Raw genomic sequence first — 20,974 nt, 5'->3', positions numbered from 1 at the left:
GTGCCTCTTCCCAGTGTCTGGCCCAGATTACATGCTGTCTAAATAAGACCCATTAAATCTTTACAGTAACTCTCGGATGTCATTGTTATGATGCTCATTTTACTAATAACGTCATGAAGACTTAGAAACATCACTAGTGATAACTTCAACACTGAAAGTTTCCTCCTATTAAGAACTTAGTATTTAGATAAATGCAGTTTCAATAATTATCTGTAAATGTGAGCATCTATTTAATTTGAATTTATTAGTTTTTTAAAAAATGAACATGATCTATTATTGACATTCTGAAGTAATCTTGGGCTAGGAAGAGCTAAGTTCCCTAATAAGATTGCCTTGTGCCTAAATATGTAGAGGAGATATCAGCCACGATTCAGTGTCTCCCCCCACCCCCAATGGTTTACAAGGAGAAACGTGCTTCTTCGTTATGTGCAGCTTAGAGCTATTGAAAATCACAAGGGAGGTGAGTGTGATCCTCTCCAACCTTTCCGCAGGCCCGGCAGTGATGTCGTCTCCAGGTCAGAGTAAATTCACTTGTGCAGATCATACACATCGTAGCTCTGGTATCAGGAATCCAGATGGGAGCCTTGGATCCAAGAGGACTAACTTCGTCTTTATTTTCTGAGTCAGCCTGTGGAAGAATGACTTCTGATGATCTCTATGCACACTGCCTGCTACAGCATCAAGCCTTTTTATTTGGACTGGCAGCTCACAGTGCTGATGGCATCATTAAGGATGTGGATGAAATATGAGCTATCATATTTTTCACGTTATTAGGATATTAAGATTAGCTACATTCCAACAATCCTCTAGTGCAAAATTAACTTTAAAAGATGCCTGTGGTAGTGCAATAACAGCCAATTAGTTTCTTCCTTAAACTATATTGTATTTTCTACAATGAGGTTTTAAAACTAGAAAAAATATGAATGCACTATACGCTATCATAGACTTGTAGTTAGACATTAACAGAATGAATATTTAGCGCTGAAATTACGCACACACCTCCAATCCTTCTGTGAAACACATGTTGCTTTTCTAACCCCCTGGGAAAAGTTTCTTGAAGGTAAAAACGATTTGAAATGCACTGCAAAAACATAAGAAGGAAAAGACAATACCTCATCAAGACTCCTACTAGGACAGAATGTGGTTCTTTTCTTGGTGTACTCTTCTATTGACCTGGAAATCGCTTCTAGCCATTCATCCCTTTCTGGGGCAGAACTGTTGGGGGCAAAAGAGAGTTCTGTCAACCAGATGTCAGCTTTTATTCTTTGCCTTTTTCTTACGTCTTTTCCTTCTGCCATGGCAACAGATTCCACCACCCTCCAACAATGCTAGTCACAGGCAACAACTCTGAGGTTTATGTGCACAAATAATCAGAGCAGGCATTAGAGAACACACGGCATTTTAGCAAACACAATGCTTTTTTTCTTTCCAAAAATACCGCTTTCTACGGAATGGCTTTTGAAGTCTCCTAAATTTGGAGGTATTTTTGTTTGGCTTAAGGGCTATTCATGCAATTAATAATTATGATTATTTATATAACCAAGGAGTTTCCTGAGATATAGTCCTAGAATCTAAAAATATTCCAAGAAATCAAGTTTCAAATCCAAATTGACAGCATAGAATACTAAATATTTTTAGGTTACTAAATATTCTAGAAAGGGCACTGGAGTCAAGGAAACATATTTTTGGTGTCATAAATAGATGTTGAAGGAGTGGTTAATAAGGGAAATAGCCTTCAGTGGTTGTTAGGGTTCCTCTACCTATTTGGCCCATCACATTTTCTGTTCTTAACCCTCAGTTCATCAGGAGCTATGTGACTCGAATGTAGATGGAAATGGGCGAAATAGGGGGAAAGCCTGCTCAGAAAAACACATTCTTGTTCTCCGTTTTTGCAACCACACCTCCCTCTTAAAAAAATGCTATGGTAACTCAGAATCATCACTGGTATCGCCCATTTTGTTTTGCATACTCAAGAGGGAGAGGCACATTTTACGTACTGTGTGTGTATGTGCGTGTGTTTGTAGAGACAGAATTTAAATCTCTATCATGATAAAATCCATCATAATAATGGGAATGATTGTATAAGAAAATGTAAACTTTCCTTTTTTTAAGAGAAGCATACTAAAGTAGGTAGGAGTAAAATGACCTGATATTTGTAATTTGTTTTGAAGTACTTTAGAAAACAGGAAAATTTGTGGCAGAATCTTGGTAATTTTTGAGTCTGGGTGACTGAATATGCAGTTTCATTGTATTATTCACTCTAATTTTAAGTATATTTTAACTTTTAAATAATGACTCTAAAATGAAAAATTCCATCACAAAAAATGATACAAATAGGCATATTTTAATGAATCCAGAGCAGGTCAAGGAGATAACTTTAAAAACCACTCACCTTCCCCACAATAATCATTCTCAGAAATGTATCTTCCTACTAAATGGCTTCAGTGCCTTTTAGAAAATGCGCTCATATGGATGTTAAAAGGAAGATATCAAGTTTACAAATAAAATTTTAAAACTAGTATATTTCTCAAAGTTTCATTATATACCAAAACCAAACTAAAATAGAAACAGCCCCTCTCTCTCTAAACCAAACAAACCCTGCCTGCCTCAGTTACCTCTACTATGCTATCATCACTGCCCCAACTAGCTGCCGCTGGTTTAACATTTACTACGTATCAGCCAACTATGCTGAATGCTTTCTTTGCAAACATCATCACTTCTCATCCTCAGAGGTACCCCATGGAAAATACATTGGATCTTACACCCCATTCCCCCAATCCCAACGTCACACACCATCACCATTTACAGAAAAGCAATGTGAGGATTTGAACTGTTAGATAATTTGCTTTAGATAACAGGCTCTGTACTAAATGGTGACTTGGTATCAGATCCAAGTGTGGCTAAGGATGGAACCCTTCACCACCATGTCACCTCTGGCCTCTGTTCCTGTTCTCTGAAGGACTACACTATGAGAACATAGGCTCAGGTTCCAAGTAAACATTCATAAAATATTACTGTCCCCCCTGCCCTCTCTCCCTCCCCAACTTTTCACTGGAAAAAGTAACAGAAAGTCGAGAGGCAGATGGCTAATTTGAGGATTGCCGTCTGATTTTCCTGGAGCCCTGGGAGCACGTGGAATGTGACTCGACTGTGCAAATCATGTCACATATGCTGTTCTTTCATTTAATCATTCCTGGCTCTCTCTTGTGTGGGGTTCTGCCAAAACAATGTTTATCAGCTGATAACACATTTCTCATAGACCACACACATTTGCCTACAGCATCGAGTGGAGATGTTCTAGCTCTGCCTTTGTGACATGGCTAGTAGAAGAATCAGCATCTTCCTCACAGAAAAACACAGTTAAGCCAAGTATTCTTTTCTTTATGGAATGTGGACATTACCAGATAGCAAATTTGCATTAAACAAGCACCATTTCCCCAATGAATGGAAATAATTTCTAAGGGAAAAAACTCTCCAACAGAAGAGATTTCTGGTGTGTTAGACCTTGCCACACTATTTACTTCTTGTGTTAACTGTGGGATGCAACTCTGAGGTCCAAAGGCCACATCACTTAAGTTTATTTGAGTAACATTTACCGGGAGCCTTCTATGGGCCAGGTACTACGCCATGAACTGGGCACACAAAGTACACTTCACTTGCAAGGGCTCACATCTAACTGAGGTGAGACATAAAGTCAGGTAAAAATTACCATATGATATAATAAATGTAAGATAGATAAGTAACATAGAAGTAGTTAATTACCTTATTTGGGTTGCAGGGAAGGCTTTGCAGAGGTGATGACTAAGGTGCTATTGGGACAACTACAGGTGTTTGACAGGGAACTCTGCGGTCTCCCTGTGCACCCTCAGCCAGTCTCCTAGCTTTGGTCATCGTCTCGAGGCTGATGACTCCTCAGGATATGCCTCTAGTCCAGTCTTCCTTCTGACATCCAGCTCCTGACATCAACTGCCTCCTTGATGACCCCATTTTGATGATTTATAGGCACCACACATTCAATATGCACATCTGAACCTAAATTCCTGATTTTTCTCCTAAAGCTGCACCTTTCCCAGTTTTCCTTATCACAGCAATCCAATACGCTATACAGGCTGGAGACTCACTCTTTCTGCCTCTCTCCGTCCCATTACTCGTCTCCTTCAGTTCCCCTCCCAAACCATCCTCCACAGAGCAACCAGATATTCTTTTTAAAAATGCCAATACGATCACATCATTCCCGTGTAGAAACCTTTCAGTGGTTTCCTGTGGCTCTTAGGCTAAAGACCAAAATCCACAAGACGGTTCTGCATAATCTTTCTCCCTGGCCCTCCAGGTTTATCTTGGGTCACTCTCCCTCTCATTCGCTATGTTCATGACACACTGGCCTTTTAGTTCTTTGAATACACCATGTCCCTTTCCACCTCAGGACCTTTGTATACACTGTTCCTAATGGCCAGAAGCCTCCTCCTTTTCTCTCTGCCTAGCTGTCCAACAGCTACTTATCCTTCTTAACAGACACAGGACTTTAGGGAAGCTATCCCTAACTGCCCTTTTTCCACCAAATCTAATTTAAGATCCCTTGTTTTACAGCCTCATAGCACCTGGTAGTTTCCCTGTATACTACTTAATCTCCCTGATAATTGACTGTGGTAATACTTGCTAAGTGTATGTCTTTCCTAATGGACTATAAGCTCAGGGAAGGAAAGGCCCTTTTCATTGTCCCCTGTATCCTGATGCCCAGCAAAATGCCTGGCCCAGGGGAGACGCTCCATATTACTTATTGAACAAAGGGATGAATTCTAGGTGGAGGTAGCCACCTGTGCAAGGCAGAAGGATGTGAAGTAGGCTGGCATGCATGGAGAATCATTAGCAGATCCACATGCTGATGGAACATGCCATGCTTTGGTGGGGTTGGTGACAAGGAGAGTGAATGGAGATCAGGCTGGTGAGGCAGACAGGAGCAAGATCACAAGAGGCCTCCTATCCCTTTTTTACCTGTTACACTGTACCTCAGTGTGGTTGGGGGAATTCAGAAGGAGAGCCTGGCATATGGGTGGCATTTAGTATGTGTTTGTTCCCTTTCTTGCATGCATGCCACCTTAACCCTCCTGTGGAAATTTACTTTTCTTTTATCAATAACTTTCCAGGTTTATCATTCTCCTGCATACCCCACATTCACTCCATCCTGATTGGCTCTACCTGATTGAACCATTTCTTACAACTATAGTCCAGACATCACCATCTACAACCTCCTACCTGGTCTTCCAACTTCTACTCTAGTCTCTGGCGGTCTACTTCTACAAGGCAGACAGTGTGCTCTTTTAAAAATAAAAATGATGTCACACCAATTCTTAGCTTAAAACCTTTGGATGGTTTCCCATCACACTTAAAAATCCAATGATCTTGCTAAGGTCTAGGAGGCCCATCTGAAAAAACACTCGACATCCAGATATTTACCTCATAGGCAACCAAAGAAAGAAAGATCAACCATCATTTCCTGAATTGTTTAATTTTTAATAAACAGAATTTTGTTTTTATAAAAGCCTATTTTAGTTAGAAAACTTAAGTGCAACTGAAAACTTAACTTCCCTATAGGCATGTCCTCTTTGGATCTTTTTTGTTTGTTTGTTTTGTTTTTTTTTGGTCTGTTTTTAAAAGACTTTTTTTTGTTTTGTTTTTTTACAACTTTATTGGAGTATAATTGCTTCACAATGGTGTGTTAGTTTCTGCTTTATAACAAAGTGAATCAGTTATACACGCTTTGGATCTTTGAAAATAACTTTCTTGATTTTAAGAACCAGGCTTAAGTATTTGCCAGGAGCCTGATGTACAGGGACTTGATGTTCTTTGCACTTTTGTTCAGACTCAAGAAAGAAAGAAAAAAAAGGGCATAGTTCCAGGTGATCAAGCATTTACCTTTTTTTTTTGGCCGTATGGGATCCTCGTTCCATGACCAGGGATCAAACCCATGCCCCCTACAGTGGAAGTGCGGAGTCCTAACCACTGGGCTGCCAGGGAATTCCCCTACTTTCACTTTCTAAATACTGATCTGGAGGATGCTTCAGGTGCCCCCTGCCTTGACGGAACTCTGCTTGCTCTTGCTGGTAGCTGGGAAGCACTTGACAAACCCTGAATACAGGAATTTGTCTTCTCCTGTCATCCTGAGATTTGGTGTCAGGCAGCGGTGGCCATTCCATTTCAGAAGAGTGACACGACCCAGGGAGATGCTCTTGCGGTCTGATTTGGGAAGTCAGCACATTTGGTCTCAGTCCTTGACATCCACAGACATAGGCAATATCAGAATGGTTAAAAGCATGAATTTTAGTGTCAGATTCAAATTTCAGCGCCACTGCTCTGCTACTTAACAGCTGGTTGGCTTTTTTCACCATAAAATGGGTATAATAGTAGTCACTTACCTTAAAAGGTTACTGTGAAGATTTGATGAATTAACACACAGAAAGTGCTTAGGATAGTCCCTGGCACAAAGTAAGCGCTACATCAATGTTTGCTCGATTTTTATTATGTCAAAGGTGAGATCTGAGAGCCGCCCAGACTTGTCATGCAGATTCAGCAATGGAGCAAGCTATGACTGTTGGTGACTCTCCCTTCACCAGTCAAATCCTGCCACACATGCACTTCTACCACTCAGCCAATATATGTGTGTATGAGTCACACAGCCCCAGGTTTCCTCAGTACTTGATTTACATTATGGTAATATATTTTGATTTACACATAAGTCACTGTAGGTTCTGATTTGAGGCAATGTGGTACGTCATAATAACAACAGATTTAAAAGCAGAAAGTTTCTACCTGTATCCTGACTTTGCCAGCTATGCATCCTTAAGAAAGCAACTCAATTTTTCTGTACCTTAGTCTTCCTCCTTTTTATGACACCTACCTCAGTAGATTTGTTATGACCTCTGAAGGTTACACGGAAACTTCCTAGTAAACTATAAAGCACTAGATGTTTTTAAAAACATTATGTATCATTGTAAAATGACTTGAAATAACCACTTTTAAAAAATGATCAGCAGGGCTTCCCTGGTGGCGCAGTGGTTGAGAGTCCGCCTGCCGATGCAGGGGACACGGGTTCGTGTCCCGGTCCGGGAGGATCCCACATGCCGTGGAGCGGCTGGGCCCGTGAGCCATGGCCGCTGAGCCTGCACATCCGGAGCCTGTGCTCCACAATGGGAGAGGCCACAATAGTGAGAGGCCCGCGTACCGCAAAAAAAAAAAAAAAGATCAGCAAAGCACTTTTCGGCATTATTATTCCATTCAGAGGAACATTTTAGTCTTTGTACCTCTAGCACACTACTGCATCAGCTCTTAGACATCCTACCTACATTGTAAGTCAAGAGTAAACTGCATGGTATTAGGAGAGAAAAGAAAGGGAAAAAAATAAGTTTACTAGTTAACCTAAATGTGAAAAATGCTGGAGATGTTTGACTCTGCAATACTGACAAATGTTCACCCATACATTTTTTAAATTTACCTGGCTGAGAGTATGAAGGAACGTTCTACACTTTCAATCTTTAGTTCATTCTGATATGCCTCTTGGGTGGGTTTTCTGACCTGGAAGAAAACAAAATGATTGAGCAGACTCATCCAATTGAACACCTCACTGCTGAAGCATAGCTAAAATTGCCCAATGCCCCCACCGCTGACACCCACCCCCAGCCGTCATATCCAGCTTGATCTACCATCACTCTCCCTCATCTGCCCTGTGCTCCAGATGAATTTAAATACCCACATACAAGAAGGCCCAACTTCCCCACCTTCAGGCCTTTGCTCACACTATTCCCTGTACCTAGAATGCCTTTCCCTCCATCTCAGCATGGCCAAATGTGACCAATTCTGTAAGGCTCTTGGCTCTTCCTCCAAAAAGACTTCCTCAAGTCTCCCTCTTCCTAACTACCACCAATCCCTCTACCATGTCCCATCAAAAGCTGCACGTTCTTTATTTTCTGAGCTCCCACAAACTTTAACTGTGCCTTTATAGTGATATTTATTACTGTCTATTTTCTAGGTATTGATATGCAGCGTATTAGCTTCCCAACTAGTTGCTAAACTCCTGGAGGGATTGGAGTAGAGGTGGAGACAAAAGGATCATGCTTCAATTCATCTTTATATTTTTCACTAAACCGATAACACATTTTGTTTATAGTAGTTCTCAGTATAGTAGTTCTCAATATCTTATGACCAAATTAATGTATGAGGGAACAAATAACTACAAAAATGAATAAATGAACAGTAACACATGGAGAGAGAAGAGATAGAGATATGAGAAGATGATTATCTTAGGGCTTTTTCTCTAAATACATTTGGGTAAAAAAATATCTCATGCAAAAAAAAAAAAAAAAAAAAGAAAAATCTTCTAACAGATGCACAGACCTTCATTCCAGCCAACGAGAGCATGTTGTTCAGTTTGTACATCCCGGACTGCACCGGTGTTGTATACAACAGAGCATCATTAAACTGAAAGTAGAAACATTTCATAGGACAAAGTAAAGCAACAAATTTCAGCTACAAAGATATTGGTAAGATACAGGAATAAAGGAACAATATTACCTCTTTGTTTAAAACTCTCTGAATAGAATACTTATATTCTGCTTATAAAACCAGAACCACCTAGAATGTTCTATTAGAATATTACTAGAAGGCAATTTCTAGAAATTGTGCTTTCTTTCCAAGTTCTGTAACAGATTTAACGTTTTCTGAATTCTAAATCCCACCTAAGGTATTATAATCTGCCAAAACAAATCACTGATTGAATCAATTTTTCCAAATCAGAGATGAAATAAACTAAATTCAAAAAGGAAGTGAATTTCTAGTTATGTATCATACAAGACTTTGTTTCCTATACTTGACATGCAAACAAGCAATCCAGCCAGTCAAAGATCCTACTAAAACTGCTGTCTGAATGTGCCAATCTTATCTGTCCTAAACAACCGTCTCCTTTCATTAAGCAATTATCCCTGCCTCGGGCTCAACAGAAACACACGTGGCCACTTACCAGAAAAAACATTCGGGGCTGCATGACTTTCCGAGATAGCTTCATCAGAATTCCTTCTTTGAGAAAAACCTGATTCATCCAAACAAACACCCATTTAGTACCCTCACAACACAACTACAATATACATATACATGTAATTTCCTTTTTGACCTTCTTTCCCCAGAATTATTTTGCATGGAGGCTTGGCAGACATAGTTTACTTGTTACTTTTTACAGCCATGGCTTCTTTTTAAACCCTGTAAGTCATTTAGGAATTGGATAAGCCAGCAGAGTTTCAAAACTCCAATACTGAGCCCAGGGGTACCATACGGTTTGAAATGTAATTGACTGAGTGTGTACTTGATCTTGAGGCATAGCCAACATCCTGACAATTGCACTTTGTAATTTTCCTGAATTCATTCCCTCAGTCACTTTTGTGCTCTGTGAAGAACATCAAAATACCAATTTTCTCCCTCCCCTCATAATCTTCTCTTACATTAAAGATTTTAATTGAAATTGTCTTTAAAGCTGTGTGAGGTCAGCTAGTATTACACAATAAAATGATCCTATTTGATCAGATACTCTGTGGGGTCCCTTGCCGTTCTCCTAATTGAATTGGACTTCTTGTCACAATGACTTAAATCATGAATGTTTTGAAAGGATAGAATGAACTTAGTTGATCCAGATTGGATCACTGAAGAGTAACAATAACAAATAACCTATTTTCATAACTCAAATGAAAATAGCTACAAACCGTGCCTAAATCCATTGTATTAAGTTTGCAAAAGGCAGTCTAAAACACTTACCCGTCCAGGCTGAACTATTTCATGGTGTCCATTTAAGCTGTACTGAATTTGCATAAGTTTCTGAAAGTTGTCCTACAGAAAGAGAATGCAGAGCATATGAAGGCACGGGCTCCCAGGTTCAACAGTACAGCGGCCGTTGAAATGAAGATACTTACTCCTTGCTTCATGGTGTCATTGGCATGGTTGGCTACCTCTATAACAACGGCAAGGGCATCTAAAATATGTAGGAACAGAAGGGGCATTCGATCACTATCATTACCAATGAACTGCAACACTGAGCAACTCCAGACAACAAGACGGCTAGTTCACAGCCACGGACCACTGCAGGAGATCAGTTAACTGTGAGCAGCCAGAAATATAGGCGATGCGGTTCGATGAGAGCAAAACCAAGGAAAAACAGTACTTATGAAACAATGAGCCGAAGAAAGACTCTAAAGATACATTACAGACCATGTGTATCAATAGTATGAACGTCAGGGTTGTTTTGTGCTGAGAGTTGATTATTCTGTTGAAGTTTACAAGGATGGATAGGATTTTACCTGGAAGCTGAGGACCATTCCAGGATAAACTGTCTTGGGAGAGAAGGATCCTGGGATAGGAAACCAGAATTATGAGGACCAGCTATTTAAGAGGGTCAGGGCTTAGCTGCCTTCTCTTAGTCTGATCCCAAGAGGGAAGAAACGCCACATGGAAGCATACTAGACCTTAGGAAATTACACACATTATTTTGTGAGTTGGGTTATTTAGCTTCACCTGTGTTTTATTCTTTTTATTAACCTCTTGCCTTTATTAAATGTTTTTGAATGCTTCAGTCTTGTCATCTTCATAACTAGATATAAAGGAAAAAGTCTGTACTTTGTCTCCTTTTGGGCTACAGTTGTTCTCAATTCAAGAAAATAGTGTTCCCCTAGGGACACTTGGACATGTATAAGATAATTTTCAGTTGTCACAATGACTGGGAAGGTCCACTGGCCTTTAATGGGTAGGAGCCAGGGATGTTAAACATCCTGCAATGCTAATTAGAAATCCACACAAAGACAGTTATCTGGTATGACAGAAGCCCTACCATTGAGAAAAACTGGTAAGAGTGTTAAAGGAGGAAGCATGCCCTTCTGAGGCTGGTGTGGCAATGACAGGAATCGTCACTAAAAGGACTATTAAAAAAAAAATCAATTTCCAGAAAGGGTTTGAGGTGTTTTGGTCCAGCTACTATTACCTACCAAGGGATACTCTTTCTGGTACCAACCCTGGAGGTTTCTATAGTCTTTAAATGTATTATTATCACCATTATTAAAGGAAAGCTGTATTTCCTTATAGAGACTCAAACCACGTATCAGAATTTACTGCATCTGGCACTCATCATGGCAGATATTCAAGAGGTGACCTTGGACACATTCCCTGCTTTCTGGCCTGCTTGAAATTCCAGCAGACAGGGATAAAAGCTTTAAAATTTAATGAATGGATGAAGTAAAAAAGCTGCTGCTATTTGGTCACCTGGCCTCCAAGCTCTGACCTCTCCCATCCATTCTGCAATTCTACTTTCCTCATATCATTCCTTTAAGAGGCCCTGGTGACTCTGTTCCTTTAACTCTTCTGCTTATCTTCCCAAGGTATATTAGTCTCATTTTCCCTCACCCTTGGGCAATCTCATCACTTTACTGCATTGCCTCTGGCCATACAGTGCACATCACTGTTCACTGCTTATCCTAAGCCAGGTCTTTGCTGAAGTGTGTAATTTCCTTTAAACAAGCTCCTTAATTTCTGGCCCTGTATTTGTTTTACCTGCAAAATGGAGCTAATAACTCCCTTTCCTTGAAGGCAGAAGCCCTGGGACAGATGTTTTCTTGAGGCCCGATCTGCTAAAATCTGTCTAAACTATTTATCTTCATGGGACAGACTCTGACCTGGAATGCCCCCTCATCCTCTCGTCCACCACCTCTCATCAACTCCTCTCTGGTTCTACTTCCCTCTAAGCAGAGCTCTGCCTCTTCCATCCTCACACTTTCCTCCATCTTCCAAATGATTCTATACTGCTGAGTGCATCCTTACTTTAAAGCTATCTGCTTTGTTCTCTATCTGACAGGTATCATAGACTCTTCTCTTTCTTTTTTTAATATTTCTTTATTTATTTCATTATGCCGGGTCTTAGTCGCGGCACGTGGGCTCCCTAGTTGCAGCATGAGAACTCTTAGCGGCAGCATGCATGTGGGATGCAGCTCCCCAGCCTAGGATCGAACCCAGGCCCCCTGCATTGGGAGCATGAGTCAGAACCACTGCACCACCAGGGAAGTCCCTATCACAGACTTTCTTCTTCAACTAAATTACGTTTACCAGAGATAAGAAGCATGTCATGTCCCCCACTCCAAACTTTTCCTTTAAAAAAGCACCTTTAAAAGCATAACACTTGGGGCTTCCCTGGTGGCGCGGTGGTTCAGAGTCCGCCTGCCGATGCAGGGGACGTGGGTTCGTGCCCCGGTCCGAGAGGGTCCCGCATGCCGCAGAGCGGCTGGGCCCGTGAGCCATGGCCGCCGAGCCTGCGCGTCCGGAGCCTGTGCTCCGCAACGGGAGAGGCCCGCGTACGGCAAAAAAAAAAAAAAAAAAAAAAAAAAGGCATAACACTTGCGAATAAAAGATGTTACAGAAGAAGTAAAATGATTAATAGAATGAATAAGAATCTCTACAAAAATGGGTTAAAAACCTTTCAGCTTTGTAATCTGATAATGTAAAGGATGCACAAGAATGTGATCAAAATTCATAAAATGAATGGCGTGGAGATGGATTTGTCTAATGTGTTTCTGTAGATTAGAACCAGGGCTATACCTATGACATTTAAAAGAGGTAGTTCGGGAATAAATAGAAAGAAACACTACTCTCCTAAACAGAACTAAATCCTCGTGTGTGTGTGTGTGTGTGTGTGAGAGAGAGAGAGAGAGAAAGACAGCAGACATACATGCACACGCACACAGACACAGACACACACAGTGGATTATCCCATGAATATCAACGAGTCCCTTGTGTTGTAATGGACTATTTTCCTTAAGTACTACTGGGGTGAGGGCGTGGAAGGATGGTAAGGCTAATGCCCAGCATTAAACAGCCCCAGAATAATAGACTATTTTAGACCTTATCTCTAATTTGTGTAGTTTGATCACTTCATGGACTCATGATTTTTTTTTTTTTTTTTTTTTTTTTTTTCTGCGGTACGCGGGCCTCTCACTGTTGTGGCCTCTCCCGTTGCGGAGCACAGGCTCAGCGGCCATGGCTCACGGGCCCAGCCGCTCCGCGGCGTGTGGGATCCTCCCAGACCGGGGCACGAACCCGTATCCCCTGCATCGGCAGGCGGACTCTCAACCACTGCGCCACCAGGGAGGCCCTGGACTCATGATTTTAAAGCTTGAAAGGACCTTGCAGATCAACTGGTTCAATCTCTGTTTTTGAAAGCAGTGGACATCTAGAGAAGGTGAATGCACCCCGGCACAGAGAGACTGAGCCCAGGAGGATGAAGCTCCCTGACAACAGACTATGCTGGGACCACTCTCTCAGGAGGCTGGCTCCAATGGCTGCCTGACCATGGGCATCTTTTGCCCCTATAATTTCACTTGCATCCAGCACCACTTTATCTAGTTCTATTTTAATCTGCCTAAAACAGAGTTTTAAAAGGCTTCTTATGAATAAAACACAGTTCTGTATATGGGTTTTGTTACGTTTTTACTTTCCAGGTTCAAATGAACATAATCTAAAAACTTCTATAACACATGAGACCACAGAAATTGTTTACCTTGAGTGTCTCTGTAATCTCCAGCGTCTTCTAAGAGATTTTTTAAATAGTCTAGAAAAGGAAAAAAAGTTATGGTATTTAGTACAATAAAGCACTAAGGAAAAAACATTTGTCTTTCTTATTCAATACTCTAGTCAGCCTTATTGGTTAATATACATATTCACTCTGTTTGTGCTACCTTTCTAAAAATGAAAGAATAAAGCCCTGGGGTCAATTTGAAATCAGGACACAAAATCAGAGCTAGAAAGAGCCTGAGAGTTTGCACTAGTGATTTTAGAGATGAGGAATCAGGCTACCGAGGACACGGTCTCACTCAAGTAATACAACCTCTTTGTGGCAGAGCCAGGACCAGAACCCGAACCCAGGTCTCCTGATGCCCAGTTCAGCTCTTTAACTCCAACATGCACAAAGTCCCTTAATCTCAAGATCAGATGCATGTTTAGTACCAAATTTCAAGCATTAATAGATTGAATGTCTAAGGAACTCTGAGATCTAGCAATCTTAAGAGTCTAACAATGCCCAGAACACCAGAAAAATGCAGTACATATATCTAGACCAGTGGTACTCAAATGGGGGCAGGTTTGCCCCCCAGGAGAAATTTAGAAATGTCTGAAGACATTTCTGATTATCACAACTTGGGGAAAGGGGATGCCACTGGCATCTAGTGGTTAGAGGCCAGAGATGCTGCTAAACATCCTACAAATGCACAGGACAGCCCTACAACAAAGAATTATCTGCGCCAAAATGTCAATAGGGCTGCAGTTGAGAAACCCTGGTCTAGATGAAGATGGTCTCGGGGGGCTTCCCTGGTGGCACAGTGGTTGAGAGTCCACCTGCCGATGCAGGAGACACGGGTTCGTGCCCCAGTCTGGGAAGATCCCACATGCCGCAGAGCGGCTGGGCCCGGGAGCCATGGCCGCTGAGCCTGTGCGTCTGGAGCCTGTGCTCCGCAATAGGAGAGGCCACAACAGTGAGAGGCCCGCGTAACGCAAAAAAAAAAAAAAAAAAAAAAAAAAAAAAAAAAAAAGATGGTCTGTAAACGAGCAACATGGTATATAGTGGTTCTAGTAATACGAAAAAACATTTAAGGCAATAGGTTATATTTCATAAATCCTGTAACCAAGGAATGTTACAGGATTTCAAGGTAATACTTCCTTCTCTGTTGAGAAATGTTGGATGACTTCCCATTAACTCTCAGATTAAAACAAATTCTATTTCCTGGAATTTCAAGTCCCCGCTACATGGCTCCTGTTGACTTTTCTGCTTTTCTCTCTTGCTACTGCCTTACACAGGCCCTTTGTTCTTAAGTCTGATTCTGCACAATTTCTTAAACACCTCCCATGTGTTCCCTGGCTCCATACTTTTTGTCTTTAATGTTCCCTTCTTCTGAATCCTTTCTCTGTCTCTGCGTATAAAAATTCTACTCATAATTCTTCAAGGCTCATCTCAAATTCCTCCTCTCTTACCAAACTTTCCATTTGAAAGAAATATTCCTTCCCTTTGAATAACACATTACACAGCAGTTACTGTATGCCTTCTATCATTTTCTTTTTCATTAGACTCAAGGCTCCTGTGGGCAGGGCCAGCCTACATCTGATTCATCTTTCTATCTCTCATAGCACCTAGCCAGAGACTTTGCATGCAAGGGACAAGAAATGCTTAATGAATTTTTAAAAAATAATTTTTTTTGAGACAGGATTGTGTCTTATTTTAGGTAAAAGGCAATAAAGGCTGAAACCAATCCTAATGCCCGTGGGAGTTGGGAAATGGAAAGAGGAAAGGCATATTAAAAGACTGAATGCATTTTTATCAGATCCAATCTCCATTTAGCAATATTATGGAACAGATATAATTTCATCTCATGGATTTATTAAGTCACGCTCAAAGGCACAAAGGGGAACTTGGACGTTAGTGCCAGATTTTCAAACTTAATAGACGACTAACATACACACCCAACTGCTGAAACTATACATCTTTGACACAGTGATCCAAGAACCTGTGTGAGTCTAGACATGCACATTATAAATATCCAGCCCTGGCAACAAGCCACAGCAAGATATCGTGTATGACGACATTAAGCTTCTGTGCCCAGGCATAGGTTCTACCTTGCCAGAGACCATCACAAGCAATTTAGATCTGAAAGTAATCTGAACATAAAAGTTGGAGAGCAATTCTTCCAACCAAATAAATAAGAAACCCACAAAAATTAACAAAATACATTGATTATACACTATACTTGGCCTCATCTGGAGATGAAAAATGAACTTAATCTCACTCTGACCCTACTCAGAATGCATTCCATATATAAGCCATGTTTAGTGAATCCAAATATTTAACTTTTCCATGAGAGCGACAGGGTTAGCAAGAAAAACTTACTCTTCTTGGGCTACTTCATTAATCAAAAGGGATGTTCCTTAAAGCCACAGGTAGCTGAAGAGTGTGGAAATGAAAGCAGATTTACCTAAGTATCAGATTCATAGCAAGTTCCCATTTTGTCTTCAATTCTTGTTCTTTAATACAGAAGCATATCCATGCAAGCTGAGACATTTCTCTAAACCAAAAGAGGTCACTGGAAGATGTCCATATTAGGAAATCCTGACCTCAGAATCACTGTGCTGAGCCCAATAAGCTTCTGAGTTGCATTTTCTTTCCTTGTACTCAAGCTCAGCTGCTGCTCGCCAACCTAAACTTTTAGGAACAAAGTGGAAATACACAAACTGGCTGGGCAGAAAACCCAGGATAAAAATGTTGCAAAATCATGTTATTAATCAAGGAGAAAATGGGGTTAAGGTTTACTTTCCTTGCCAATTAAAAAAAAAATCTTAAAATTCAACTTGCAAAATTCACCTTTCCAAAACTGAATTTTAGAAATTCTACTTTCTCATGTATTCATCCATATTTTCAGGGCATCTCACTGCAGTACATACTCCTTTTGAGAACTTTTACCTTTTCTAGGAAGACAAGACCATGATCCCCTCAGTTAAGAATCACTAGTGCCTTAACTACAGAATGAGAAGAACGAGACTGATCACCCTCTGAGTCAGATGGAAGGAGCAATGAAATCACCAGCTGCCCCAGTGACTGTCATAACCCAGGTGAAACGCAGGAAGGCAAACCAGACAGACACTCCTGCATTGGCCATTTGGAATTGTTTACTACAGATCATTTAGGTCCTAGCATCCTGCTGGAGCTTCCTTAAAAAAATCGAGGAGAGCGGAGGAGTCATCTCAACTCGCCATGTCGGACTTGTAGTATTCTGACTTTCCTGTTTCCACCAAACCAAACAAGGATGTTTCAAAACTTCAGTAATAAAAATGCCTCAAATGCTACGGAGGTTATTTCTATCAAAGAAAAAAAGGTTGGTACAGCATGCCTGGACACCACAAAATGTACTTTCTGGCCACCAGGTGGCATCGTTGATTAAAAGTTGATCAGTCCCCATCATCGCCATCATCCAACATTAGCAGCACAAAACTAACCAAAACATAGCATGTGCAGTCTCAAGGGCTATGCAAGTTAACTCTGTCCTCATATATGAGAACCAGAGTGAAAGAATGAGGACCCAACAAATATCATATCTTGTGAGAGGTCTAAGTTTTCAATACATGGGCTCCTAGTAAGTCTTACAATCCCTTGATTGCCTAATGAACGAATAATCAACTTAAAGCAGAAAATGATTCAGAGGTGCAGGAACCATTTCCTAAAAATGAGTCATCTGTGGGAATCGGGGACTTCTAAATTCAACAGCACCCAGTAAGGTTCCTGGACTGTGTGCTCAGAAACGAGTGATGGCAGAGCACAGAGGAAATTAGCATACAGGACCGGGTAACGTTCCAAAGTCAAGTGTTTTGAATTCAAGGACATGTCTTGCTTTGTATTATCTAGATTTCTTCTTTCCTCCCTAAATATGTAATGAAATCGGCAACAAAATACAGAATTATGAGATCCAGAGAATAATAAGTCTAGTCAATGAAAGCCTGTTTGCCAAAATTTCAAATGTTAAAAGAAGCCACCTAAAATTATCCTGACTTGTGAAACAGAGTAGAGATGATATTTTAAACACCAGAATAAAGATCAAGTATCAGGTTGTAAGACACACTGCTGCCATCTTGAAGGTGGCTTGGCGAAGAGCTCAAGAGCCCTTGTTGGGGGTGAGAAGACAGATTCGTACTTTCTTTGTCCAGCCATGTCTAGCAGAGGTAGGCATGTGACTCTGACCATGTCCTGTGGCATTTCTGGGTGTCAGTATCCCCATATATAAAATAAGTAGGCTTGGCCCAGATTGAAAAACTAATGACTCTCATTCTAAAGTACCATGAAGCATACCATGAACATCTCTCTAAAACAACTATTTATTTTGAAGTATTTCCTTCTATTTTTATAAATGCTTGACTTTACTTAATTTTAATAATATATAGAATTTTATAGCACATTTAAAGTATTCTAACCTGCACATTTTTTTTAATACATAGAAGTAGCAAACATGCCACTCCAGGGATATATGATATGGGACTTAGGTACTCTATTATTAGACTTAAGTCATTTTTTAGTTATCTTGTTTTGGCTGTTATAAACTGGATGGCCATACATCCTAATTTGCCCATATGATTCTGCATATACCTGTTGTCCAGGTATTACTATAAATACTGCCCCTTGCACTCTTTAAAGTTACTGGGTTTGAATAATAAATTGTGTGATTATTTTAATTACAAGAAACAGTGGTCAATGTCTTGATATATTTGTCTTTTTCTATACTTCACATTTTGGGTGTGTATGTGCAGGGGGCAGAATATCAATGGGAATGAGAAGGTTTTTGTTTTTTTTAAGTACTTTATATATCTCATGAGAAACCTTTCCTAAAAGGATATACCAATTTAAAAGATCATTATTTATATATGAAAATACCAGCTTCACTAAATGATTGCGAGTTTTGTGTATTGTAGTTTTTTATTGCTAATGTAGTAGGGGGAATTGATAACTTATTTTAATTGATATTTATAATTCAGAGGACCTTAAACATGCCACAGTGTACTTATTATGTATACTTTTTCTGAGTGAATTGTTTGTTCATATTTTTAGTCCAGATATCTATAAAAGTTTTAATATTCTGAGTGAAATAGTATTTTTTCGTATTTGCTACAAATGTTTTCTGATGTACTGTTTATCTTTTTATTTCAACTATATTTTAAACCTTTATAATGTTTTTATTATATAGAAGAGTTGAAAGGTGTCAATATTTTCCTTTATAATTTCATTAATTTGGGGGGCTTAGAAAATCATCTCTCCTCCTCTCCCTACCCTGAGAGTTTTAATAAATAACCAATTTTTATTTTTTCCCTGGTTCTCCTATATTTTAATGCTTCATATGTAATTTTATTTTAAGTTAAGACTTTATTTTTTTAAAGCAATTTTATGTTTAGAGCAGTTGAGGGGAAGGTACAAAGATTTTCCATATACCTTCTGCTTACACACATGCACAGCCTCCCTCAGTATCAACATTACCCACCAGAGTTGGGCATTTATTACAACTGATGAACCTACATCGACACATCATTAGTATCTAGAGCCCATAGTTTACATTACGGCTCACTTTGGTGTACATTCTATGAGTTTGGACAAATATATACAATGAAATGTATCCATCATTATGGTATCATAGAGTATTTTTACTACCCTAAAAATCCTCTGTGCTCTGCCTATTTATATTTAGTTTTGATTTTATTTTTAGTGTATCCAATAATGTATGAATTTTAGTTAGTTTTTCAAATTTTAACAGGTTATTCACCAAATAATCCTTTCTATTGTCTTGCACTTCCTACTTTGTCAACATTAGATTCTTATAAACAACAGTCTATTTCAAGTTACCTCCCTATTCCAATGGCAGAATAATAATTATTATTTTTAATCAATAGGTCTGTTTTTGCAATGGTATTATGTGTCTTTAACCGTTGATGTTTTAAAATACGTATTGACTGATGTTTCCCTCTCAGAATATTCTTTAATGATGTACTGTATTTATTACCATACACAAAATCATTTTGATATGTATGGATAAAACTGCAAACTAAGTTAACCTTAATGAGAATATGGAGTGCAAGCAACTAGTTAAAAGCTAAGTTAATGGTTCTATAGTGTCAAGTATCCCTTTAAGCACAAATGCTAAATCATGGGCTTCAGGAGGACCAGGAGCCTGAATTAATTATCCTTATATCCCCCAGCACCTAGAACAAGGTCTGGTGCATATGCAACAAATGTTTCCTTAATTTATGATGGACTAAATGACACTCATTTAGGGTTACCACTTCTTGCTCCATATTTTACTAAGCAGTTGAGATGATACTCTGAGGGTCTAATTAAAAAGTGCTGCAGTCTCTGCTCTAATTCTCCTGCTTCTCAAATATTAGGTCAGTTCTGGCCTCTGAGAATGTGGCCCAGAGATTCCTAAGTTAGAAAAGTGACCTTTCCGGGCTCTCAGGTTCACAGATTCATGTTCTTGGAAAGCTGACAATGCTTTTCTGTGAATTAAAAAGGCCACTTCTCCTGGGCTGATGCAGCCCCTCGCCAGGGCACACAATATGGCAAGTGGAGCGCTAGCTGGACTTAGAACTCAGCCAGGAGCCCTTGTCAGGACATAGCCACATGAGGCAACCCTGGCCTGGCTTACTTTGATAAGTCTGGTCCAGAGGTGGCATGCCCAAAGGACTCACAAACCAAACCTGATGCCAGGCTCGTCCTAGGACAAAATTTTGGATCAGATCTTACAATGGACAGAATCTCCCTTTGGTCCCTTTTTAGCAGGACATGTTGGCTTGGCATATACAGAATGCCCTTAGGGGAGTCAGACCCATAGGAAAGTCAACAAATGTAAACATCCATTATTTTGACTTCACTGAGACTGCTTTTCTTTGTGGATACATTTAAGCCTGCCAGTTTATCAAGTGAGAATCTCACATGTACAGAAATGGCCTTGACAGAGGCAAGTCTCACTTAAGGAACCTCTTATCCAAATTTGGTCCCCACTACCCTAATTACTGAGGTTTGAGGAGAGAAGTATATTTTACTACCCAAAGAACTGCTAAGTGAAGAATAAAGCAAATATAAACACCAAAGTGAATTCAAGTTTGACTGAATTTCAGTGTTTTCTCCAACTGGAACAGTTCTCTCTCTCTCTCTTTTTTTTTTAAATGGCCGTGCGGCTTGCGGGATCTTAGTTCCCTGACCAGGGATCAAACCTGTACACCTTCAGTGGAAAGGCAGAGTCCTAAACACTGGACCATGAGGGAATTCCCTGGAACAGTTCCTGATGTGAGCCCATGATTCTGACACATGCTAAGAGGGAAACTCTTTGGCAACAGAGTCAGCTTGCTAGATCTTTGGCAAGGCCCATTCCAGCAATAGAGG

General features: G+C 40.0%; 1 protein-coding gene across 3 annotated transcripts in view; it reads right to left on the bottom strand.

Moving 5' to 3' along the window:
* The window catches only part of FGD6 (FYVE, RhoGEF and PH domain containing 6), a 109,949-nt gene that overhangs the window by 11,948 nt on the left and 77,027 nt on the right, over positions 1-20,974 (bottom strand). For all 3 annotated transcript variants that reach the window (XM_060112218.1, XM_060112220.1, XM_060112219.1), the window contains 8 exons: positions 13,574-13,624; positions 9,951-10,009; positions 9,796-9,867; positions 9,011-9,079; positions 8,389-8,472; positions 7,490-7,569; positions 1,113-1,215; positions 482-628 (listed from right to left, as the gene is read on the bottom strand). In XM_060112218.1, the coding sequence (XP_059968201.1) occupies positions 482-628; positions 1,113-1,215; positions 7,490-7,569; positions 8,389-8,472; positions 9,011-9,079; positions 9,796-9,867; positions 9,951-10,009; positions 13,574-13,624 (665 nt within the window). The remainder of the gene's footprint in view (positions 1-481; positions 629-1,112; positions 1,216-7,489; positions 7,570-8,388; positions 8,473-9,010; positions 9,080-9,795; positions 9,868-9,950; positions 10,010-13,573; positions 13,625-20,974) is intronic.

Source organism: Mesoplodon densirostris, chromosome 11 (assembly GCF_025265405.1).
Source record: "Mesoplodon densirostris isolate mMesDen1 chromosome 11, mMesDen1 primary haplotype, whole genome shotgun sequence".
NCBI classification, from domain to species: Eukaryota; Metazoa; Chordata; class Mammalia; order Artiodactyla; family Ziphiidae; genus Mesoplodon; species Mesoplodon densirostris.
The sequence above is the reverse complement of the archived record's forward strand: the minus strand, read 5'-3'. Positions and strand labels throughout refer to the sequence as shown.